This window comes from Mastomys coucha, chromosome X (genome assembly GCF_008632895.1).
Source record: "Mastomys coucha isolate ucsf_1 chromosome X, UCSF_Mcou_1, whole genome shotgun sequence".
Taxonomy (NCBI): domain Eukaryota; kingdom Metazoa; phylum Chordata; class Mammalia; order Rodentia; family Muridae; genus Mastomys; species Mastomys coucha.
The window spans coordinates 76202394-76228771 of NC_045030.1; the positions used below are offsets into that span (position 1 = coordinate 76202394).

At 43.4% G+C, this 26378-nt stretch overlaps 2 protein-coding genes across 4 annotated transcripts in view; one reads left to right on the forward strand and one right to left on the reverse strand.

The window, feature by feature from the left end:
• Positions 1-26378, forward strand: part of Ikbkg (inhibitor of nuclear factor kappa B kinase regulatory subunit gamma) — a 75833-nt gene that overhangs the window by 30439 nt on the left and 19016 nt on the right. Inside the window, exon 1 of one of the 3 annotated variants that reach the window (XM_031364617.1) lies at positions 25603-25844. The exons of 1 other annotated variant lie outside the window; for it this stretch is intronic. The gene's annotated coding sequence lies outside the window, so the exon portion shown is untranslated. Of the gene's footprint in view, positions 1-25602; positions 25845-26378 lie in introns of those variants that run through there. One more of the 3 variants, XM_031364620.1, reaches the window with a different exon arrangement.
• Positions 5766-24952, reverse strand: G6pd (glucose-6-phosphate dehydrogenase). Its single transcript, XM_031364608.1, is given in 14 exon segments — positions 5766-6575; positions 6676-6768; positions 6866-6942; positions 7041-7276; positions 7539-7725; positions 7853-7946; positions 8255-8380; positions 8608-8766; positions 10240-10457; positions 11281-11389; positions 11489-11526; positions 24066-24193; positions 24855-24900; positions 24902-24952. Coding segments are annotated over 14 exon segments (1638 nt in total). The 5' UTR covers positions 24938-24952; the 3' UTR covers positions 5766-6484.

A 26378-nucleotide genomic window follows, 5' to 3' on the forward strand; every position in this document is an offset into this window, starting at 1 on the left:
TTCCAAGTGCTGGGATTATAGGTGTGCACCACTACCGCCTGCCTCATTATATTTCTTATTATGCAGCTTTACTTACTATTGTAAGGAGTGGGCACATTCTATTCTTGATTCTTACTTTATTGCATCTTTTTAGCAAAATGACTGAAACCATCTTCTAAAACTTTCTTCCTAAGATTATTTGAATCAAATCAGGTATTCTGTAGAATCATTAATTTATCTAAACAGCATTAATTCATGAAAGTTCATCTTTACTTTGATCTGCAGGAAATCTGATCAATAGGGTGGGCTAATGCTGAGGATTATTATATTAATTTAATATGGACAGGAAAAGCATATAAGCTTCAAGAAGCAATCCTGAAATGAATTCTCTTTGGGACCTTGCCATCAAGCTCACCAATTACAGACCATGCAAAAACAGTGGGCTACATCTAGGAAGGCCACCTGCCAGCCTTAGCCTATCGTAGATGGCTCCTGACACTTTGGTGTTTATCAAAGTCTTCACATCTATTCTCAGAACTGATGCAGTGAATTACCTTTATATCAATGTCTTAGTTAGGGTTTTACTGCTGTGAACAGACACAATGATCAAGGCAACTCTTATAAAGGACAACATTTAATTGGGGCTGGCTTATGGGTTCAGAGGTTTAGTCCATTATCATAGCAGGAAGTATAACAGCACACTGGCAGACATAGTGCTGGGGGAGCCAAGAGTTCTACATCTTGATCCTCAGGCATTAAAGAAGAGACTGTGTACCACACAAAGTGTAGCATGAACATATATGAGACCTGAAAGCCCTCTCCCACAGTAACACACTTCTTCCAACAAGGCCACACCTACTAATAAAGTCACTCTATGGCCAAGCATTCAAACACATGAATGTATGGGGGGCCATTCCTATTCAAGCTACCACAGTCAGATTGCCATTCTTTATTTCAAATTCTGAGATGGGATGCTTATGTTTCTCAGGCTGGCTTTCACCTTGGTATATAGCTAAGGATGTCCTTGAACTTCTCATCTTTCTGCCTCTATCTTTTTAGGGCTGGAGTGATAGGTGTAACCCTCAAAGCTGAGGTGACAGTGGATTGTTTTCATCTTTTGTTTTTAGTCTAGTATTAAACAAGATCCTAGGTGTTCCCATCTGTGTCTTTGCACCCCAGAGTTGAAATAGCAGCTGAATGACTTCATTTCCTCCCTCATTCTGCTCAGTGTAGGGACCAAAATCTTGGATTTCAGTTGAATGCTATCACTTGGACCTCCACTTCTGATTTGTATGGCTACATGGAGCTGAGGTGGCCTTTACTGTCTGCTGAACTTCTTGTCATGCCTCCAAAGTAATAAGGTAGAAAAGACCAAATATTAGATACCCGTTTATTGATTTATTTAGTGATTTACTTAAATCACTGCTTGTATAACCTACTTGCCAACCATGACTTCACAATGCTACCTGGAACAGAATGACCTGGAGAAATAGCTCAAACAATGGGTCATTGCCCTTAACAATATGCTGACTGCCAATCATGCTTTGTAAAGTCCTGCTCACAAATTAGACCCAGCATTAAAGCCTTTCAGAAGCTGTCCTGGCTTCATTCTATTGGGGACATTTCTCTTTCACTCTCATTGGTGTCAGAGTGCTTATTCCGGAAAGATTCCCACAACAGCCTCATTGTGTCATCATTCCTGAAGTGCTGCTGGCTTACTGTGCCTTTATTCCTTGGTAGGGACTTACATCTGAGTGGTGAGCTGATTGTCCTCACCTCTCTTGTGCTTTGTTAGTTATTCTACCTTACTCTAATATTAAATAAGATTCTAGGTGACAGTTGAGAGTCTCCATCTGTGTTTTTGTGTCCTAGAGTTGAAGTGGTAGCTGAATGACTTCACCTACTCCCTCATTCTGTCTCATAAAGGGACCAAAATCTTGGATTTCACTGAATGCTATTACTTGGACCTAGAGCCAAAGTGAAAGGCAACTTCACCTGGGCCTTCATGAACTACTATAGTTTTCTCATCCAGAGGCAGCTAATGTAGCACAGACTTAAAAATATCTCTATTTTTTTAGTGAAGCTACAAACACCTGTGGTTACAGTTGATTGTTCCACCTACAAGTTTCTGATTTCATCCAGTGTAGGCATATAGAGATTCTATGACAGCTGATCTCTGCAGATCAGACCATGAATCTCAGCACTAATGTTTGCATTAGAGCTAAGGTAATGTACTGGAGAAATGGCTTAGTGCTTAGGTGTCCTTGCTGGTCTTAGTTTAGTAAGGGCACCCTATACATATACATACACACACCCAGAGGTAAGGTAAAAGCAGAGTGTCCTCAGAGCTTTGGCATAGGATTAGGTTGCTCTCCTCAATCTTTTCTCTTGCTTACTCACTGCCCCTTTATAGGAGCTTCTGCTTTTGGGGCACTATGCCAGCAGGTTCCCTACTCCAAAAGTCTGCTACATCTCTTGAAGTCTGTAAAAGATGGGGTACAACCTGAGGGTTTCAACAGTACTCTAAACTCAAAAGAGCCTCCACATGGTCAGTACCATTTTCTGGGGCTTCTGTCTCCTTTCTCTTGCCCTAAAACTTTAATACCATCCTCAGGTGAACATCCAAGGCTTTGAAAACCCAATCTAACCATTCAAAGTGGTTGAGGATTTAAAAGACTCTTTCCCAAGAACAGGCATGAGGCTGGTGCCCCTTGGTGGTGTGTGGAGGAAGGTGTGGGGCAGCTTTAGGGAAAGATGGGCAAGATTCTGCCATTTTGGGGCTGACAGGCTTTACATCTTCACTATCCTTTTGTAAAATCTTGTCTACTTACTGTAGCCACATGGCTGCTGTACCAGAAATTTCTATATCATGGGGTTAAAAGGAAACTGTGTGGCCTTTTATCTAAACATGATGGGAGGAGTAATATTCATGAGAGCCAATATGAGATGACTGTGGAAGTGGTATTGAGGCCTCATATGGGCTTTGTGCCCTGTCCCCAAGAAGCTATTCCACCTGTTTCTATATGCTTTTTCATGGGCTGTGGTAAAAGTGATGAGGCTAGGCTATAAAGCCTCCATAGCTCAGCTCATAGGTCTTAGCCCCAGAGGACAATAGGGACAGCCTTGTCTTGTTGTTGCACACATTTGCCTTGTCAGCTCTCAGGCCCAACCTCAGTAGCACCATCAGCTCACCTATCTCAGGTATAGGCAGCAGGAGGATGGAGAATGAGGGTCTGTCCCTGTACTAAAGCCTGGCCTCGAATCTTGTCCATGGAACATTGCTGGATGCTCTGGAGGACATTGACCAGAAGTGTAACTGTCATGCCTGAAAAGAATAAAAATATTCTATAGTGTGTGATGCACACCCTTAAGCCTGGCACTTGGGAGGCAGAAGTGGGTGGATTTTTGTGATTTCAAAGCCATCATAAGATGACTGCATGGTACAAAGCAACAGTTATAAAACTTCTCAGTCCTACTGAGCCCTCTGCTTATCATTAAATCTTTTAGACTAAGGAAACTACAACAGGTTTCTAAAATATTTTGGATTGGTATGGATTTTTATAGTGATAAAACTTAAGGTTATAAAGGTCTACTCACATTAACAAAAGCTGATTTAAGAGATGTATGCCTAACTACTTATGTCTTTGCTAACTGTTCAACAATTAGGTTTCTAGAAAATTTCAAAAAGTAACAACATATGTTTGATAAATAAGGTATGTTTGAAAAATAAAGTATGCTTGATAATCAAAGTTTATAAATTCCTAAGGTCTACTCATGTTCATAATAATATGTCTAACCCCGTTGTCTTTGTTTCCTTAGTTAAATTTTAGCTATTTGGATAAATTAAGTCATAGAAGAACCATGATAATTTTATTTTGATATTAAATCTTCAACTCAAATTTTAAGGTTCAAACTTAACAGGATAACACTCTAAAATCTCAACCTTATATGTTACTAACTTGTAAACTATTCATTTAGTAACAAATTTTATTTATCCTCCTATATGTGTTTTCAAGGTTAAGCCTAAAGCAAATCATGTATAGTTAATAGACAGATGGTCCTCAAATTCTTCAGAGATCTGCTGAATATGGCATTTAAACTGTTTAAGCTTCCTATAATAGAACTGCCCACGCCTAGTGGAGTTTCTAAAGAAGATATATGGGGCTTGATGACTCTACCTAGATTATGGTAGTGTTAATCTGTAGGTAAAACTGTCCCATGCCTTGCCTGCTGCCAGGGCTCTGTACAAACTGTGGACACTTTTTTGGGTTGATTGCCCTACTTTGCCTGGTCAAAGTGAGGTAAATTTTTCCAAAATTCCTCTATGGGAAAAATCTGAGACCTGGGTCTGTACAGACAAAGGCCATGCTGCTCTGTATGACAGCAGAAGAATGACCACTCCCCCCAAATGAAACTGTGGAGACCACGGAAACCTAAGTTAACCCACATAGATAATGGTTCTCTGTCATTTTAATTGATGCATAGACCATTTAGATTATGTTTAAATTTATAATTGGTTCTTTTCAGATCTCTGAAGGTATTGACTGATTAACTGTAATTTTAACAGCAACAAGCAAGCAGCTTCTCTCCCAAGGCTTCAGCTGCCTTCTCTGTTCTGCCTTTTCTGTTGTCTTCATGTGTAAAAATCAGGTCTCAAGTCTTACTAACCTAGACCTCCAGTTGTAAAAGACAATTAGGACTTACTAACACTCTAAGACGAGATAAACTCAGTTTTTAAAGGAACTTTTAGAAAGTAACTATTCCTTATGTTTTAAGGTATATAAATGCATTTTATAAATGTATAAGAAAGTGACTTAAGGTATAAAAAAATGAAAAGTATTTCAGATTTCTTTCCCTTTATGCTATTTTTAAGACTTCAAAAATCTAGAGTTTTAACATTAATCAATGAAGTTCTAATAAGCTATTAATCTATTTCTGGTAAAGCACTGCTAATGTTATCATAGTCCCAAAGCTCCGATTTTAAATTTCCTTTGGTTGTCTTCTAAGTATAAACTCAAAAGTGCTTCTTTTTTTTTTCCTTTTTTTTTTAAAGATTTATTTATTTATTATATGTAAGTACACTGTAGCTGTCTTCAGATGCACCAGAAGAGGGCGTCAGATCTCATTACAGGTGGTTGTGAGCCACCATGTGGTTGCTGGGATTTGAACTCATGACCTTCTGAAGAGCAGTCAGTGCTCTTCCCCACTGAGCCATCTCACCAGCCCTCAAAAGTGCTTCTTATTGTGCTAAAAACCATCTGTTTCATCGACATAAGCTTTAAAAATTTTTTTTGCAAGCTTCAGGTAACTGACTTGAATCATTTCTCAAAGATCAAATGGACTCCAGATAAGTATCATCAATCAACAACCTATTCTCCACCTGCCTATTCTGTTTATTACCTATTCATGGTGGTGGTATCTCTTCACCTTTCCTTGGGCTTGGGAGTCCCCTCCACATAATGTCAGGACTTTTTGGGCCTGGAAGTTTCAAATATCTTTTATACTCAAGATAAAAAATTTCCCATAAACTCCTTAACTTTACCTTCTTTCTCTAGTCTGTCTATCCCAGAAGATTTCAAATCAACAGAATGCTCAGCTTCAGGTGTTTCATCAAAATATGTAGCCATTGTTGGACTACTTGGGTTGTAGCTTGTAAGCAACTCTAGTATATGTTTTATCAGTTCTGTTCCTTTATAGAACCCTGACTAATATGGGAAGTGTGGAAATAATAGGTCTCTCCTTCATGATCCTGGATGCAGGGAGAAAAGGACAAGAAGACAGGTAAAACTCTTTTGAGGATTTAATGGCAGGGTTGGGGTAGGAAAATTCTAGCTGCTGCTCTTACCTTCCTTTGGTAAGGAGGCTGCCCATAGGTGGGATGAGGTTAACCATGGAGTATGGAATTGGTTAGGGGACATCTAGAGCCCCCAAAATATTGCTAGGCAGCATGAGGTCTCTTCCAGTTGGTGAGGAGGAATGTCAAGTAGCACTGAAGCTAGTGGGGCCATAGGCAGGTCCTCTCACATGGGTGTCCTTGACCACTTCAAGTTTTGAGGAGCTTGCCCATAGCCTCTGGGGAGTGTGGTTTGGTCATTGTCCCTCTGAGGCCCAAGGCTCCTCCCCATTGTTCCTAACTCCTGTCTTAAGGAGTCCAGGGATAGACTGATAGGTGTTCTTTCTGCAGGGGCTGAAGGGGAGGAGGTGATTAAGGTCTTGTGGAAAGATGGGTGGCTCAGATAGGGCCAGTGGTGGCTCTGAAACATTAAACTGAGTTTTGAATGCCTGGTATTTGAGGAATGTAGCTGAGCTCAGTGATGGTGGCAGTGGCAGCAGCATAGGACAGAATGGTGGCCCAAGCCCAGGGACTAGAATGTATAGCTAAGGCCTATGGTCCCAAAGTCCTTCCAATATGGGGGTCAATAGTCCTATAGTTAGATGGTGAAAAGGGCAGATGCAGAAAGGGTGGTCAGAAGGGGCAGAGTGCAGATGGTGTAAGTTCCAGAGCTCAGAGCTTGTGAGGGTTCACCCACTTGTAGGTACCCTCATACTGGAAGCCCACTCTCTTCATCAGCTCATCTGCCTCTGTGGGGCCGCGGCTGGGAGGTAAAGGAGAGACATGAGTGACCTTTATCCTTGGTAATTCCCACTGCCCTGCTTCATTTGGCTTGGCTCTCTTAGCTCCCATCCTTCCCTTACCTGCCATATACATAGGGGATGGGCTGGGGCTTTTCTCGATCAATCTTGTGCAGCAGGGGTGTGAAGATACGCCAGGCTTCCCTGAGTTCATCACTGAAGGAATACAGTGTAGGATGGAGTGGAGGCACACAGGGATAGAGGGAGAAGACCATCCCTCTTGCCTAACTGTATTAGGCTGGGGGTTCCTCACCTACGGACAAAGTGCATCTGGCTCCCACAGAAGACATCCAGGATGAGGCGTTCATAGGCATCAGGGAGCTTCACATTCTACAGGTTTGGGAAAGGGGGAATGTTGCTGATAATATTGTACTCAGCCACCCAGGGCCTCCCTTAGGGACTTGCCCAGATGGTCCTCCCTGTTGAACCTTGTATCTGTTGCCATAAGTTAGGTCCAGCTCTGACTCCTCAGGATTGAAGAACATTCCAGGCTTCTTGGTCATCATCTTGGTGTATACTGCCTCATTGGGCTGCACACGGATGACCAGCTCATTACGCTTGCACTGCTGGTGGAAGATGTCACCTGCCACATCGCGGAACTGCAGTCTCACCTCAGCTTTGCGTTCATTCAGGGCTTTGCCACAGCGCAGGATGAAAGGTACCCCTAGAGGGCAGGAATGACCTCAGGGACTGGCTTTCCTAGTCTTGTGCTGTGTGTGTCAGAGAGCTCCTGTGCCTGTGTATATGTGTGAATATGTACATGTGGAATAAGTAATGACTAGGGTGGTTTCCCACTTGTGGTAGCCCTCCTTCTCCAGCATCCCTTACCACTGAATACCATGTATTCATACCATGACTATAACAAGAAATGTGTCTTTGAAGGTACATTTAACCCTGCCTTGCTGGGCCCTAGAAATGTCACCTACCATCCCACCGTTCATTTTCCACATAGAGGACAGCTGCTGCAAAGGTGGCAGTGGTGGACCCATGGGGTACTGTGGGGTCATCTAAATACCCATTGGCAGCTTCTCCTTCTCCATTGGGGTTCCCCACATACTGGCCAAGGACCACGTTGTCAGTTTCCACCTCTGAGATACATTTCAACACTTTGACCTGGGATAAAACCAATGCAGGTAACAGGGAGGGTGTAGGAGAATGGACATGAGCCCAGTGCCTTGTCACAGAATTACCTGTTATGGGGCATGGCTGCTGGGGACCCGGTGGACATGCCTTCACCTACCTTTTCATCACGGACATCATCTGAATCCGTGGTGGCAGGCTTTTCCATGGCCACCAGACACAACATCTGCAGGAGGTGGTTCTGCATAACATCCCTAGTAGCAGAAGAGGCAGATGCTCCAGTCAACTGCCACTTCCAGGGTGGTAACAAGGGGATAACTAAGTTCTAGATGCCCTAGGATTACTAAACAAAGCTTTCTAGTGACAAGCTAGAAAACCTTGCTTCCTTACCCTTAGTGTCTTCCTGTTATCCTAAGGCAAGGAAGTAGATATTAACCCTGTTCCCTCTGGGGTTTGGCTGGATGAGAGTTATACCCTTCATGGCTACCCCCAACAGCTCACTTGAACACTAGTCTTCACAGTGTGAAGATGAGCTGAGCTGGGGTAGTATGTGGGTTCTTACCTGATGATTCCAAATTCGTCAAAATAGCCCCCACGACCCTCAGTACCAAAGGGCTCTTTAAATGTGAGGATCACACAAGCAATGTTGTCTCGATTCCAGATGGGGCCAAAGATCCTGTTGGCAAATCTGTAGGAGGTACAAAGGAGAGGCTAGCATGAGAGACATTGTGGAAGGGTCCATGAATGGATGCTACCTTTGGGATTCCACAGTATAATGGCTGTATCTGAGCCAAGCTAGAGCTTAGTACCCTGGCCAGCATCTAGGAGGAATCTGACTTTGGGTCATCAGGGCAGGTGGGGTTCTTTATATTTCCACCCTTGCCCTGGTCCCCCTCCACCCAATCCCCTGTGTACCTCAGCACCATGAGGTTCTGGACCATCTCTTTGCCCAGGTAGTGGTCAATGCGGTAGATCTGGTCCTCACGGAATAGAGAGGAGATGTGGTTCGACAGTTGATTGGAGCTCTGCAGGTCTCTCCCAAAGGGCTTCTCCACTATGATGCGGTTCCAGCCTCTGCTTGGAGCCCCCATTCATGTTATTTCCCAAACCTTTCCCAGGAATAGGCCTATGGCCATGTCATCCTGACCCTCATCCCAGGGAGCAGGGCTTTCATCCACTGTATTCTCAAGTGACTCAGGGAAGCTCTTCTGGCTACTGTTGATCCTTATCCTGCATAGACAGCATCTTAGAAGATTCCCTGACAACATGCTAGGGACTGGAACAGTTTCAGGGATTTTCCTACCTTGGTGCTAGGGTAGCATGACTGGCACATTCTTAGGTGGCCTTGTTCCCCACCTCCCCATGCCAGATCCTTAGTAGGTCAGAAATGGCCCAGCAGCCAACAGGAAAGAAGGCAGATGGGACATCAAGAACACAGCTTCCTTACTAGTTTTACTTTAATTAGTCTTATGTATCCAAGGTTAGCCCAGAACTTGTTAGGTAGTTAAGAATGACCTTAAATTCCTGATTCTCCTGTTTCCACCTTCCAAGAGCTGGAATCACAGGTACTGTGCCATCATGTCTGGCTTCCCTCATTGGTTTTATGTTCTTGAAGTCTTATTATTTTCTCAGGTTGACCTGGAATTCCTGGGCTCAAAGGGTATTCCTTCCTTATCCCTTGAGTAGTAGGGACTATAGTCATTGCCCAATGTAACTGACTTTAATTGATTTTATTTATTTTTTTAAATTAGCTTTTATTTTCTTTTTGAGACATGTTCTGACTATGAAGACTAGACTGACTTCAAATTCAATATGTAGCCCAGGCTGCCTTGACAACATAATGATCCTCCTGTGTACTGGAATTACAACTGTGTGTCACTATACCCAGCTTAATTTTGTTTTGCTTGAGACAGTCTCACTCTGTATTACAGGTTAGCCTTGAACTCCAAGCAATCCTCTTGCTTCACTCTCCACGGTGTTGGAATTATATATGTGTCACCTTGCCCAGATTGCCATTGATTTTAAAAGACCAGGTTCCTTTCTTTGTCACTCATAACAGAGCACTAAAGTTGTTTTGTAAATTCAGGAGGAAGAAAACGATGGCTTGCAGTCAGCAGTGTTCTCTTATGAAACAACACTGCCACCTTGTGGGTCTGCTGGGGATTCAGAAAGGCGGGGTGGGGGGTGGGGTGGGGGAATTCTCACAATGAGCATCCATTCTGTGGAGCAACACTGTCATCTTATGGTCCTGATGGGAAATGTTGCAAGGGGCCACTATTTTGTAGTGAGAACCTTGCAAGTTTAGAAGCTGCCCAGTGTGCATGGTAATAACAAAGGTTGTTAGAAACTCCAGTATTTATAGCCTGTTCCTTTTGTGTGTGTGTGTGTGTGTGTGTGTGTGTGTGTGGCGGGGGGATGCTAATCCATATGGACAACAAACTAGGGGCATTCATCTTTTCAGCTTGCCTAGACTGGCTTTACCTGGGGGCTGTTTAGAGTAGCAGAAACAAGAGCAAACAGACAGGAGTGGAGAAAGACAGGCCTTACGTCTGACTCATGCAGGTTTCTTGAATGTTCTTGGTGACTGCTTCATAGACTGTGGGCGGCAAGGCCAAGTAGAATAGACGGTTGGCCTGCATCCCCTGGTGCAGGGCATTCATGTGGCTGTTGAGGTTCTTGTAGGAGGCTGGATCATCATACTGGCCAGCTACATAGGAGTTACGGGCAAAGAACTCCTCCAGCTTGGGTCTTTCTTCTGGAGTAGCCTGGGGATACACAGACAAATGTCAACTTCTAGTTTTCTCAAGAGTCTACAGTTGTTCTGCCCTAAAGGAGTGGAAGATCTCTTTCTCCCTCTGTGCCTGTTCCCTCACTCTCTCAACAATTTCTTGTTCCACAGCTAAGGTGGGCTTCCCTTGAGTACTGTCATTTCTCTATAAGTACAGGAGTTTACTTCATCATGGTAACTTTGTGTACCCATGGGGAGGGGGCTAAGGCACACAGCAGGAATGTATGCAGGTGGGGCAAATCACTGGCATATTTTACGTATCCTTGGGGCCCTCATGCCTAGAGTAGAAACTGGATTTCAAGAAAGTCTAACCTGAGAAAAAAGAATGATCAAGAAAGCCATCCCTCCAAAATTGTCACAATAAACTATAGGTGGTGAGAAAATACCAACATAGTGCAATTACTGGGGAAAAGAGGTAGTTGGAAGAGTCCTTCCATCCAGCTACTGGCATGTCCCAGTGTGGCACCAGAGCATAGCAGGATGAGGCCAGAGTGAAGCTGGGAGACAGATATGAGGCTAAAGGGACCTTCTTCCTGTCTTTGTTTAAAGGTCAGGGAGAAGGTGGCACAATTAAGTAGACACAGCTTTTTGTGTGGTTGGCAAGGGAAAGCAAGGATGTGTGGTATCAGAGCTTGAGTGTTCTGGGTGGCCCTGCCTCTTAGCAAGTTAAATGTGAAGGGAGGGAACTGTTACTTATGATGGAAATGGGGACATATCTTCTCAAGGGATGCCTGAGCTAGTCTTGCTGTAGGGTAGAAGAAAGGGCAGCACAAGGCTCCAGGATCCAATGTCACACTCACTTTAAAGAAGGGTTCACTCTGCTTGCGGATGTCATCCACTGTGAGTCTCGAGCGGGCATAGCCCACAATGAAGGTGTCTTCTGGTAGAAGGCCATCCCTGAACAGCCACCTGAGGGTACAATACAGCTGTTTTTAGACTGGCTAGGGAAGGCCGAGGCCTGTCCCTGGTAGAGAGTATTTTGGGGGGTAGTGTAGAGGTATTACCTACCAGATGGTGGGATAGATCTTCTTCTTGGCCAGGTCACCCTACAGAAGAAGAAACACGTCAGAAAGAGCTGACATGACCTAGATCATTCCCCACCACTGGTGATCTGAGTCTTCATTTAGAGTTACCACTCAGCTAAAAATATATCTACTATGCCCCCCATATATATCAGAGGATCTCTGAGATTTAAGCCTGTACCAGCCTTGTACCAATAAATATGAATAGATGACTTTGCTGGGTTCAAAATGAAACCCTAGACATTGAAATCATTAGAGCTTAAGGATGATAAAGGCAGCATATAAAAGAAAAACAAAACCTGTGAGATATGGCCTCAGATGTCACATTAGCATAAATGGAGCTAGAAGGCAATGAGATGGTCATTCAATTTAGGAAGTTAAAAAAATTACAGCAGGAAAAATTTGATTATGCAGAGTAAAGTCTTGTCTCAGTAACAAAGGCCAGATTTGGTGATAATATACCCTCCTAATATATAAGGAGATACTGTTTCAAAATCTCCTCCTCCAAATCAGAATTTAAAAAAAAATAATGTAGCAGTGAAAAAATTCAATGGAAAAATTGGGCTGGAGATGATGCTCAGTGATTTTGGAGTAGGCAAGGGTTCTCATTTCCACCCCCACACTACAAAAACAAACAAGCAAACAAATAGAGTAGAAAACTAACAAAAGAGTACTGGAGGAGAGTTGTGAATTGCTATTTTCTTGATATGACATGGCTGTGGCACACATGAAGTCACAGTAGATGTAATTGCCTGCATAAAATCAAGTAGGTCAGCATGGTGTGTGTGTGTGTGTGTGTGTGTGTGTGTAGTTCACAAGCTCCTACCTCTAGCTAAGGATCTGTTGGAAGCTAATGGCTGCTTAGGGAATATAATTTTTCTTCATGGCCCCTTGGTAATTGCTCAAGGAGTGGATGATAGTCCCATGCTCATGAGCATGTAGGAAGCAATAACTACACTTACTGAGCTATAAAAAAAGAAAAATTTGGAGGGTGAGAGGGAAGGGGGTCCAGAGGGGTTAAGAGGAAGAATGGAGGGTGGATATGCTATAAATGTGTTGTATACATGTATGAAATTCTCAAAGAATAAATTAAGAGCTAATAAAAAAAAGCCAAAATAAAACCAACTTCTCCAAACACCAAACCAAACCAAACAACAAACCTAAACAACCAAAACAAGAAAGAAAAGCTGAGCTTCATGGCACAGGTCTATAATCCCAGTACTTGGGTAGCTGGAGCAGGAGGATCTGGACTTCAAAGTCAGCCTCAGGTATATACCATAAGACCCTTTCCCTATCTCAAACACTACCACCACCAACAAAATCCAAAACAACAAAACCCAACCCAATCTAACAAAACCCTAACAAGTTAGAATGAGACAGAATTTTTTTTTTTGTTTTTTCAAGATAGAGTTTCTCTGTATAGTCCTGGCTGTCTTGGAATTTATCCTGTAGACCAGGCTGAGCTTGAACTCACAGATATCCATCTACCTCTGCCTTCTGAGTGTTGGGATTAAATGTGTGTGCCACTACAACCTGGCTGAGACACAGAATTTAACAAAAATTTTTTTTTAATTTTATTTTTTGAGACTGGGCCTTGCCATGTAACCAAGGTTGGTCTCCTGCCCCATTCCCAAGTCTGGTTTTCTTTGTGTAGCCTTGGTTGTCCTGGAAGTAGTTCTGTAGACCAGGCTAGCCTTGAACTCAGAGAGATCTGCCTGCCTCTGTCTTCCAGTGCTGGGAGTAAAGGCCCAGGTTGGTCTTAAAATCAGTATGTAATCCTGGGTGGCCTCAAACTACAGACAACTTTTTTTTTCAGCCTTTCTTTGTAGTGGGATTACAAATGTGTGCCACCATGTTCAGCAAGATGGAAAAATGATCCAACCTAGGATATAATGGAGGAATGGATCTAAGGGGTGGCAATGATAACAAAGATAACTCCTGGCCTGAACAGCATTGCCAATGGCTTCTACCAGAGTCAAGGAAGAGAGAATTCCATTCTGAAGTAAATTTCCCCTGAAGACAGAATAAAGAGGAATACTTCTAATGCCACTTTGAGAACTTTAGTTCTACAACTTGATGACAAAGGCAGATGCAAAACTATTGATTGATTGTTTATTGAGTCAGAGTTTCTCTATATAGTCCTGGAACTCATTTGCCACCTAGCCTGGCTGTACAAATGAACTACAGGTTCAGTGAGGGTTCCTGTCTCAAAGAATAAAGATAGAGAGAGCAATGAAAAAAGATACCTGATGTCAGCTTTTGGTATCTACACACAGGCTCATACATATGTACATGTATCTTCACACACACACAGAAGGACATATACACAGCAAGAAAAAAAAGACAAGCAAGCTAGGCATGGTGATATATGACTGACTATAATTTTAGTACTCAAAAAGCTGAGTTGGGGGGAGGAGTTATCAGTTCAAAGTGAGTGGTCATTGAGTGTCAGCACAGTGGTACATGCCTACAATCTCAGTACTTATGATATTGAGGCAGAGGATAATGAGTTTAAGACCATCTTAGGCTACAGAGTGAGACATCTCTCAAAAGCAACAACAAAATTAATCACTGAAAATCACATTAAAAGATTTAAAGAGGGGCTGAAGAGATGTTAAGTATTATTAAGAGACTTGCTATTTTTGTACAGAGTCCCAAGTTTGGTTTTCAGCACCCATATCAGGCAGCTCACAACTGCTTGTAACTTCAGTTCCAGAGTATTTAATGACATATTCTGGCCTTTGTGGGTATCCATACACATGTGGCTGACTGGCTAGCAGACACATAAATAAAAAACCATAAATCTTAAAAAAAAATTAGCCAGGTAGTGGTGGTGCATACCTTTAATCCCAGTACTCAGAAGGCAGAGGCAGGCGGATTTCTGAGTTTGAAGCCAGCCTGGTCTACAGAGTGAGTTCCAGGACAGCTAAGGCTATACAAAGAAACCAAGTCTAAAAACAAAAATGAAAACAAAAACAAAAACGAAAACCAATACCCCCAAAAGAAATTAAATGAAAAATTCTGAAAAACCATTGTTGTGTATGTGGTGCTGGTGATTGAACTCAGGAACTCAAGAATGTTAGGCAAGTACTCAAATACTGAACTATATATGGTTCTCATCCTGGCTAGTTTTATGTTAACTTGATACAAGCTAGAGTTATCAGAAAAGAGGGAGCCTCAATTCAGAAAATACTCTCATAAGATCAGCCTGTAGGCAAGCCTGTGGGAAATTTTTAAGTGATTGATGTGGGAGGTACCAACCTTGGCTGATGATTCTGGGTTCTATAAGAAAACAGGTTGAACAAGCCACGAGGTTCATTTCCTGACTTTCTTCAGTGATGGTCTATGATGTGGAAGAGTAAGCCAAATAAACCCTTTCTTCCTCAACTTGCTTTTGGTCATGGTGTTTCATCACAGCAATAGAAACCCTAAGACAGTCCCAGATCTTATCCCTGGCTAACCTGGAACTTGTTATGAAGAACATGCTGGCCTCAAATTCACAGAAATCCACCTGTCTCTACTTCCTGGGATTAAAGGCATGTACCACCATGCCTGCCTAAAATATCATTTGAGACAGTCTCAAAAACTTACTCAAGTTGGCCTGAAAGTTACTTTGTAGTCAACATTAGCTTTGAATGCCTGCCCCAGACTCCTGAGTAGCTGCGATTACAATAGGCCTTCTGAGAAATCTTTATTTCTGTGTATTGATTTTTAAAATTTTTTTCGAGACAGGGTTTCTCGGTGTAGCTCTGGCTGTCCTGGAACTCACTCGGTAGACCAGGCTGGCCTTGAACTCAGAAATCCACCTGCCTCTGCCTCCCAAGTGCTAGGATTAAAGGTGTGTGCCACCACTGCCCAGCAATACAGCAACTTTTTTAAGTTCAACAAGTACAGATAAAAGGTTTCAGAAGAAAAATTCTATTTAATTTTTTTTAAATCAAAGAGGGAATGAAATCTCTTTAATTTGATTTGGTGCGTCTACCCAACACCTAAAATACAATCACAGACACACATCAGGGTGTCTATGAGAAAATTCTAAATGCTTGCTATTGTTTCTTTAATCAGTCTTAAACTAAAAACCCTTGTCATCAGACAAGAAAATGAAAGTGGTATAAGGTTTGAAAAAGAGGACAAAAACCTGTCATTATTAGATGATAGCTTGTTTATTAAAAAGTACCTCAAATCAACCTACAGATGAATTATTAGCAGTAATGAGAGTTTGGCCAAGTTGCTAGATTAAAAAAGTGATAGGAAGCTGTGCAGTGGTGGCCCACGCCTTTGATCCCAGAACTTGGGAGGCAGAGGCAGGCGGATTTATGAGTTCGAGGCCAGCCTGGTCTACAGAGTGAGTTCCAGGACAGCCAGGGCTACACAGAGAAACCCAGTCTCAAAAAAAAAAATAAATAAAATAAAAATAAAACAACAACAACAACAAAAAAACCCAAAAAAGTGATAGGAGTAGATAGAGATTTCTTAGGATATAAAGTAATAATCATAAGCAAGCATTGTACTGCAGCCTGTAATCATAGCATTCCAGAAGTAGAGGCAGGAGGATAAGGACTTTAGGGTTATCCTAGGATACATAGTAAGTTCAAGGCCTGCACTGGGGGTAGGGAGGATAGGATAGGAAAGAGAGATATGAAAATATGAAGGCATCCATACGACTGGTTCAATATCTAGCATTATGAAACAAGAGAAATGAAGGAAAATAGGCAAGCCTGGCATTATGACCTTAGTGGTAGGGTATGTGGTTTGCATGTGCAGGGCCCTAGCACCAAAAAGACAAGTATCAGCCTTAGAGATAGCATTCACTAAACTTACCTGTATTCAGAATATCTAAGTAGCTCCTATGATACAGAAAAACAATGTAACTGAAATGGGTAAAATGTTTGGCTAGATGTTCCACCAGAATGGAAATGAATGGTCATAAAATACATGGGAAATATTCAAGGTTATCAGGTGTCAGAAAATGTAACTTTAACAAGACACCACTTCAGATTCATTAGAACAGATGTAATATAAATGATGATAGTTCGCCATGTTGGTACATACTTATAATTCAACCACTTGGGAGGCTGAGAGAAGAGGAGCTTCATGAGTAAAAGGCTAGCCTGGGCAACATTGTTCTAGGCTAACCTGAGCTACCCATGTCAAATAGAACTCCCTTCTGGAAAAAAGCCAAAGTAAAAGACAGACCTACTGTTAATATGGAACTCATAGACTGTGTGTAGAAACATGCAATGATTAAATCTAAAACAGCCTTGCAGCCTCTTATCAGGTGAAGTAGCTATACATGTCTAGGTGTTACTCCAGAGAAATAAAAGCAGGCAGCCAGCTACCCAAAGATCTGTGCATGAATGTTTATGGCAGCTTTAATTTAAAATAGCCCAGACATGCTCAAATAAGCCAGCATGCAGATGGACAAACTGTATATCTGTATTCAGCTACTCAGGAATGAGCTACCATTTCAGTATTGGCAAATCTTAAATATATTATGATAAACCATAGAAGCTAGACATAGAATATATATTCATGAATTCACTTACAAGCCCCAGAATGGGCAATATTAGACTATTATGACAGGACTCAGATGAGTGGTTGCCTGAGAGGTAGTAGACTGGCTGGCAGGGGTACCCAAGAATTGTGTGGGAAGACAGAAATATTCTAGATTAGGCCATCAACAGTATAGCCAAGAAAAGAGGGTAAAAATGATTGAGCAGGGGGTGGAGAGAAAGTTTGACATTACTCCTAGGGAAACTATGGCTGCAAAGTGGGGGACTCTTTGGGTACATACTTTTTTGGCTGTAGCTTTGAGACAGGGTCTTGCTATGTAGTCTTAACTAGTTTTTTTTGTTTTTGTTTTTTTTTTTGAGACAGGATTTCTCTGTGTAGCACTGGATATCCTGGAACTCACACTGTACACAAGGCTGGCCTTGAACTCAGAAATCCTCCTGTCTCTGCCTCCCAAGTGCTGGGATTAAAGGCGTGTGCCACCACCACCTGATTTTTTTTTTTTTTTTTTTTATCTTAACTAGTTTTGAACTTGCTATGTTGCTCAGACTGTCCTTAAACTCAAGGTAATCCTTTTGCCTCAGCCTCCTAAGTGCTGTGATTACAAGTGTGTACCAGTACACCTGGCTTTAGTTACTTAAAAATTTTTTTGAGACTGGGTTTCCTGTATCCTAGACTAGCATCAAACTCATTATGTAGCCAAGGCTAGCTCTGAACTCCTAATCCTCCTTCCTCTACCTTTCTAGAATTACAGGAGTATACCACCATATGTTTTACATTGTTTTAATCCAGGGTCTTGTTATGTTGCTTAGGCAGGCTAGTTTTGAATGTCTTTCCCGAAGTGAATCTCCTGTTTTAGCCTCTACAGCGCTAAGACTTCAGATGATAATACTGTTTCTTCTTTTTATTTAAGTAATTATTTTGTCTTTAATTATGTATATTGGTATGTTGGGGGGTGTATATGCACATTAGTACAGGTACCTATAGAAGGCAGAAAAGGGCACTGGATCCCCTGGATTAGGAGTTACAAGATTTTAGTTGCCTGATGTGAGTACTAGGAATCAAACTTGGATTTGAGCAAAAGTAGCAAATACTCTTAACCAATGACTCATCTTCAAGCTCCTTTCTTAGTGGGAGAGAAATTTACAAGGGTGTACCAAGTTTGTGAAAAGTTGTGCCTTTAAGGTCTGTGTTATTTTGATGAAATATTCTAATAAGAATTATAAATATTTGGGGCTAAGGATATAGCTCAGTGGTCAAGTGTTAGGCGATGGGTTTGATCTGTAACACTGCAAAACGAATGAATAAACCAAATAGCACCCCTAAAACCCCACTGTAAATATTAATAGATATAAGCTAACTGCTTTTATTTACTTATAGTAAATAAAACTAATTTACTAATGAGTTAGAAAAATAAGCAATTTAAAACAATACCATTTACAAAAGTAAATATTATAAAGAACCTAGAAATAAGTTCATGATGCTCATTTCCAAGCTAATATGCACACTCAGTTCAGTATCCCAGTAATCAGTAACAGCCCAACGCACTTTCATTTTGTACCCTGCCAAACCAGGTACAAGAAGGAGGGGCAGAAATGGCTACCAAGCTCTTGGAATAGAGTAGGGCATTTGCCCTTTGATCTCAAACCCTATAATTAGGAACGTGGGATAGGTGTGAACCCAGGCTACACAGGATACTACTACTTCATGGGGAGAGGTAAGCAAGTGGAACAGGAGTTGGGCACTGGTCCCATCTATATCCTAACTCACTCTCTACAGAAAAAGCAACTCTGGTTTTAAGGACCTGAATATTTATACAAAAGTAATTTGCTGAAACTTTTACTACAAGTATACCTAATTAAAAACTCAAAATACCACTTTATCTAACAAGGTATTTTCACACTAATTTCTTAGGTGTTTGGGATGAGTTTTCAGATAGAGTCGGCCTGGGTGGCATGAACCTTGCAAAATTAAATAAGCTATGCAGAATGCAGCTAGAACAATAAGCCTTACCTGCCTGGGATCATCATTATCTGGAAAGATGCTGGGCTCTATGGATCAGGGACCCCCAGACAGTGAACTTCTGTTCTCTTTAGCACAATATTCAATTGGCAACTTCCTGTTATCACAAGTAGACTAGTATACAACATGGCCCAAGCTGATTACATAGCCTAAGCTGACTAGCTCTTTAAAATGAAGAGGTGGGGTTGGGAAGGTTGATTGGTGGTTAAGAGCACTAGCTATTCTTTCAGAGAACCCTAGTTTGATTTCCAGCATCCATATGGTGGCTCACAACCATCTGTAACTCCAGTTTCAGGGGATCTGACCTCTGAGAGCATGTAAGTGGTGCAGACATATATGCAGGTAAAATACCTATATACATAAAATAAATCAAATAAAATCAAAACACTGTAGTGGTAATACCATCTTAGATCCAAACTTCAAAAATGACTAAGCCAGATGTACTAGTATATACCTGTAATCTCAGTACTTGGGAGGCTGAGATAGGACAATAACAAGTTCAAGGTCAGCCTGGGAAACATAGTGAGACCCTGTCTCAAATAAAAAAAAATGGGAGCAGAGGCTCAGGAGAGTCTGAGGCTGAGTAGTAGACTTGGTTAGCATGCAGGAAGCCTTGTGGTATATCTCCAGTAACATATTAACAAACAAAAGAGAGTGAACCATGTAGCTACACTGATGAACGCATTTCTATAGGAAATGGCAGTTTTGGGTAAGGATGGTAATGGGCACTCAGAGATTCCCATGGCTTGAATATTTGTCCTCAGGGGTTTGCTGAGTGACAAGTCCATGGAAGCAATTGTGTGCATGTCATTTCTAGGCTCTTGTGGGTTCCCAAAATCTCCATAGAGGGCTGTTGCCAAACTCTAACACCCTGTGTTGGCATGAGCAAGCAATTCCCTCTATTCAGTGCCCATGTCTGTCAAGTGCTCAGAATTAAAGTCCTGAGCACTGGAGAGTGGGTTCCTATGATAGCTGCCACCTTCATATGAACTTCTGGGATCCTGAGCCCAATGGCCAGTAACCTCAATGCTATGACTTTCATGAAAATTTCTAAGACTTGCTGCCAGCTGGGCTTCTATTGCTCTAGAGCCTCCTCATCTGTCACCCCCTCATGTGATACCTAGCACAGCCACATGAGTGGTCTAATTACTGTCCCCCAAGTCACTGCTGGGCAAAGCTTTACTCTGTTGTGTGTAAGATAGTTGCCCTTATAGGTCCCACAAAGCTCAGCATAGACAAATCTAATTCTGGGCCAGGATCTCCCCCTAGGATGGTTCTTAGTTCCTCAGAGTACCCTCAATGCCTTCCTCTGGCATCTTCCATCAGTGGGATGTGGGTTACTGCTCATTTTCAGAGGGTTTTATCCTGGCCTCACACACTCCGAAAAGGGCTGGCTTGCTGGGAACTAGACACTAAAAGAAACAATGAGAACTCTGGCTTGTAGACTTCTCTAAGCAGGCAGTGTTTGCTTATGATCAAATTCCAACTAACTGGGAGGAATCAGTACAGACTCCAGCCAATGTATTGGTGGCAGGGGACTGGTCTGCTGAGTCACAGTTGCCCCACACCCAGAGCTGTTTGTTCTTGTTCTCTTTGGGATTAACAAGACATAGAACCTGCTCTCCTTGTTTTTAGCTCAGCCCGTGCAACTGACAGTCTGCCTGGCTTCAAGTCACCCAAGGGAGGTGAGGTAGGACTAAGGACAGTGGGGGTGGGAGGTAGCCATTCTTCTCAGGGATGGGGATGACCCTGTATTTCCTGTTGGCTTCATAACTCTCACTGATCTCTGAAGTAAGGAACGTGAGAAGAACTAAAATCTAATCTTACCATGTGTGGGAGTGGGGGCAATTAGAGAGGTAGCTAGAAGTCTCTCATCTTTGCCACCCCTTCACATTGCCAAAGTACCATGGCAGGGGAAGGATCTACCTAAGGACATGTGGTGACTTAGGAGAATTAAGACATGATTAAGATCTCTAGCCACAGATATCTGGCCAGATAAGGGCAAAGAGACCCTGAGTACTTGGTCTGTGGTTAGCTTAGGTTTGGGTTCTTGTTTTTTAAAGTCAAATCATACCCAGCCTTTTGTTTTGGAAGAAATTTGAGTGGAGGCTTTGCAGGAGTGAGGCACTCAGTTCCCCCAACAAGGGTTATTGGGGATGAGGGACCCACCTAGCTTCCCAAGATAGAGTTCTAGACCGTGAAGACTGACTGAGGATTAGCTATTTGAGACATAGGGAAACACAAGGTAGGTCTGGGCTAAAAGTCTAGCAAAAGGCCTCCTTCCTACAGCACGGGGATCCATGAGTCACCAGGCTTTTGGGTGAATGCCAAGGTCATCATGACACAGCAAGAATCTTACCAGCCCAAGGGAGAAGTCAGCTCTGAAATGACCCAAGTATAGGGATGGGCTGGGACTGCCAGGTCACTCCTCATACAGGCCTGTCAGCAGGATGGACCCTGAGTGCTCACTAAGTCTATGGGTGTCACATAGGCTATGTAGGGAAACTGATGTCTAGAGAGATGGGTCTATAGTGAGCCCATGTGGACTCCCAGACCTACTCCATTTCTTCTGCATAGGAGAAATAGTCACTCTTTAGCCTCACCAAGGTCCTACGGGCTGGGGGAGATGCCCTTTTAGGCTCAGTTCCTTCCCTGCACTGGTCCAAAAGGACAGGGATTTTTGGAGTGGGACAGTAAGGATTTCTGTTTCCTTTCCTATTGGGGTAGGAGTCCTGAGAAGAGGAATGGCTACAGTGAGGCAGACTGAGAATGTCCCCATGAAGGAAGCTGGGAACATGTGTAAGGACTGGGTAAGGACCTGGGGAGGAAGAAGGGGCAGAGATGGCTCTGGAAGGAGGAAGAAGATGGCTACTTGGGATCAACTTGCCCTAGTTTGTTCCAGTTTCCTAGGTGTGGGGCTTGCCAGCCAGTAGTTTCCTTTTAGTTTTTAGGTCACACTGAGCTTGTTCCCAACTTAGAGGGCCATTGCCCTTATCCTCAACTTGCCTTGCTCTGTAGGTCCTCTTGGGACCTGTGTGTTGCAGGGGCCTTAGTACACAAGAGCCCATTCGTGACTTCTGTTACATGCAGCTTCCCAAAGTACACTGTCCTCACAAGGAGGATAGGAACTGAGGCTATTGTGGAACGGGAGACACTTGATTGCTACATTTAATGACTGGAGAACTTGCAGGTGTCCTAGATCAACTAGCACTTTGCCTGTCTCCTGCATTTAATGAAGTGTCAGGCAGGAGGCTACTCTAGGGGCGTCTAAGCACAGGGTCTGTCTGTCTCAGGACCTCTGAGAGGAACAGAAAGAAACAATGATGCTCTTTAGAAAATCTCTTTCTTCCCCACCCCCCTTTGCTGAAACTAGTACTTCCCATTTCTAGTCTGGAAGCCTGAGTTCTTACCCCTGAGCAGAGGAGAGCAAAGGGGAACCATACTGATTGCAGTGAAAGGAAGTTGCTCAACTTGAGGCTAGAACTCACATAATTAGCCTAGGATAAATCCAGAGAAGCTGCCTGGTCCTTGTTTGTTAGATGAAAACTACCAGGGTTCAGAGAAATGTAGACATTTGTTCCAGGTCACATAAGAAGCTATCAATGAGGTATCTAAGAGTTCAGGTCCTACAGTTATAAATGATCTTTGCTGACTGGGTTATTGTTGCTGCATGCTTATGAAAGCATGGGTGGGGCAGGGGAAATAATCTTCAGTTACTTTCTCTTCCAATTGGCCCTTTAGACTGAAGGCAGAGTCCTACATGCTAAGGTCTGTGGCAGATACATGCATAGCTCCTTTAAGGGGACTAGACTAGAGCCAGGGCTGAGAGTAGGGCTGCTGTACTGTGTGTTCCAACTAAGTACCTCCCTTAGATCTTAGAGTTACAGGGAGTCAGGGGACAGTGCTTTGGTTTGTCTTTCCCTTCCCCTTTCAGTGTCAGGGGCCTTCTCCTCAGCTTGTTTCTGCATTCCTTTTCTGAGTTCTCCCACTCCCATTTTTGCTCAGAAATATAAGGCAGACAACAAGTTTGGCAAAGGGGGTGGCATGTTCTGATCTCCATTTTTTGGGCAGTACTGTGATTGAACCTAGGGCCTCATGTATGAGGTTAGTGCTTTACCACTGAATTACAGCTGTAGCCCTTGATACATGTAAATGGTCTGTATGAACAAAACCCACAGAGCTCCTCCAGCATTGAGGGGTCCAGGGTAGAAGGTGCTGAGCCAGTGGCTACCCTTTCAAGAACACATTAGCTCTGATGAAGTTCTTGTCCAAGATTACACAATAAGTTAATAGTGAAGATGGTCACACGAGGGTGAGCTGACTCCAGGGTTAAAAGCAAGCAATTGAGTTTACCTTTGCCATCGAACACTGGTCACTGAACATGCCCTGCTGCCACATAGCACTTAAGGGGGTGATTTGGTCTAAGCCCATGACTTTACTAAGCCCCCACCTGCTCCAGTCTCACTGTGTACTATCAATACAACACTCCACTGACTGCTTCTGTTCTTCAGTTTTTCCTAACAGAGCACAATGGTAGTTGTTCCAGTTGGACAACTGGGACTAGGTTGGATGAACAGAAATCTGCAGTAGGCTTTGGAAGATGTGGCAAAGAGGAGGTGTTTGTCCCCAGGGAGAGGCAGGACCTCAGATTCTTCCACTGAAATTAATTGTAATTTATAAAATTACAGATTCATTAAAATCAGACTTTTCCCTGATTGCATCTCAGTTTTTTCCATCCAAGAAGAAGAAGTCCAACTAGATGGTGATTTAGAACCTGGATGATCCAAGTCTGGTCTACATTCAATGGCTGAGCACAGATTTCTGAAATGTGACACAAGTACATGTATTATCAAGTACTACTGTGATGATCAGGACACACAGGTGGGAATACATGCCATTGAGTTCAATTAGTAGAACTTGTGGGTACCTCAGCAGTTCCCACAGTTGAGAAAGTTGAGATACAGAGAGAGAAGTGCCTTGCACAATGCTATATTTGATCTTTTAGTCTTGGGGCCTGAAGAGAGACTCACCGATGCACCCATGATGATAAATATGTGTGTATCAGCTTGGTGGAAGGCATCACCCTGGTACAACTCTTCCCTCAGGATCCCACACACCTGGGTCCGGCTCAGGGCCACTTGCTCTGCCATGATGTTTTCTGGTGGAAGAAAGGTTCATTGATAGGGTAGGAGAATGGATGAGCATTTGACAACTTAACCTTATCTAAGGGTCCTTTGGGGTCTCAGCAGATTGCTGCTGATTACTAAAACCACTGGCTGGGATTGTTCTCTCTCTCTCTCTCTCTGTGTGTGTGTGTGTGTGTGTGTGTGTGTGTGTGTGTGTGTGTCCCCGCTCGCGAATACACCCGGAGACTCAGAAACTGCTGCTTCTGGGCTCCAGTCATAACCTCCTAAGTTGCCTTCACTATGGGCTGTACATTACCAAAGTACTAAAGCATTAAAAGAAATCACCTAAGACATCCACTGTGGGGGGCAGCTAGAAAAAATCCGGTCATGGCATCACACTCTGTATATGGGACCATCGTACTCTGGTATCTGCCAGAAACTCCACAAAGAACTGAGCACGTTTAATTGTGCAGATGATGGAGTTCAGCTACGGCTCTCTTTTGGCCCAGTTGGGTGATCCCGGAAAGTCCCTTCTCCTCTAAAGGTCTAGATCTCATGGGCCCAGTGCGGGGAAAGTGCAGGATACAAAGGGATGGATTAAGATCTTGTTGATTAGCGCGCATCAAAGGGACACGCGGCGTACAAGCGGGCAGCATGTCCCTCCATCGATATGCCATCAGACCACCCCTTTACCTGAGTTTAGTTGCCGCTGCCAAACACGTTCACAGATCTGGAGTGCACAGCCCGTTTCCGGGGGCTAAGCTTCGCTGGCCCATTTAACGCAAGAGGGCGTGTGCTTTGACTGAGCTGACCGGCCTCAGGAGAGGCAGGAGGGGAGGAGCTTCGGGCTACTCTATCGTTGTGGGAGGAGAGAAGAGGAGAGGTAAATGCGCGCGCATCCTTGGCCAGCCCCGCCCTTTGGCCGTTCCCGATGCCCCTTCCCCGTGATCACAATGTCTTGCTAGCGTAGGTGCAGCTCCACACAGTTCTCCTGTGTCCCATCGTCACTCAGCCATAATTTATGACCTAGCTTTTCGCTGGACTCTCGAGGCCCTGCACCTTCTCGGATGACCCCACTTCCGTTAGCAGCAGAGCCACGCCTTCTCCGGCGGCTAGTTTGGCTTCTGGGGTTGGACTTTAGCAGTTTCCTCTAAGCTTTTTCCTTGGTAGGGGCCTGGAGGCAAAAAGCTCAGTGGTAGGACCAGACTGAAACTAGGGTATTTTAGTGCGGATGCGATGCCTTGAAAATGGGGTAGGGGCGAGTGTGGGTGTGGTGACCGCATTACTTTAACCCCCGCAGACGGGAAACAAGAGGCAGGTAGATTTCTGAGTTCGAGACCAGCCTGGTCTTCGTAGGACCCTGTCGCCATTAAAAGAAAAAAGTGTGTGATGTTTATCAGTGAGGATCCTTCTGCTGTTCTGTTGGTCAACGCAGGCTGGCGATCTAAGACTTTTCTTTGGAGCACAGTATGGCACTTTAGGGTTTTGATTCTTTGGCTTTTGAGTCTGTGTTTTACTTCCGGATCCCACGCTTACGACACCGGAAGCCGGAAGTGGGGTTTTCCATTGCAGAGAAGGAAAGGGTGACCGCCTGACTAGGACTTTCTAGGAGCTCCGATTCTGTCGGAGCGGTCGGATCCCGCTGCTCCTGTCCTCTTCTCTTCTGGCCGACTCTGCTGACAGGTGTGATCCTCTTCTCCAAAGACAGGGCTCCATCGGTGGCTGTTGCGTAGCTTCCTAGACTCCAGAGGTCCACACCCTTCCCCCCACCTTAGGCCCAGTTTGTTCTGCCGCAAGCTTCTAGTTATTCGCTACCCAGGTTACTTGAGTGGGTTATCGGATTAAGGGCTTGGCCCCTAGTGCTAGAATTCTTTAGTTAGGAGACATTTTCTGTTGAAAATTTAAAAAATGTATAAAAGTAGAAATAATAATATAGTAAGTTCTATGTACACATTTCTTAGCTGTGACTATCAGCTCATAGTTAACTTTAATTCACACCCCTTAAAATCCTCTACCATGATTATTTTCTTTTCTACAGAAGTTGTTAGTTTATGTGTATGGTACTGTGCTATGCTTTCCTAGTGTCCAAGGGAGTCAGAAGAAGGTTTCAGATCCCCTTGGATTGGAGTTACAGTTGTTTGTGAGACACCTCTGCAAAAACAGCAAGTGCTCTTAATCCCTGAACCATCATCTTTCTTGCTCTACCCATTATGATTT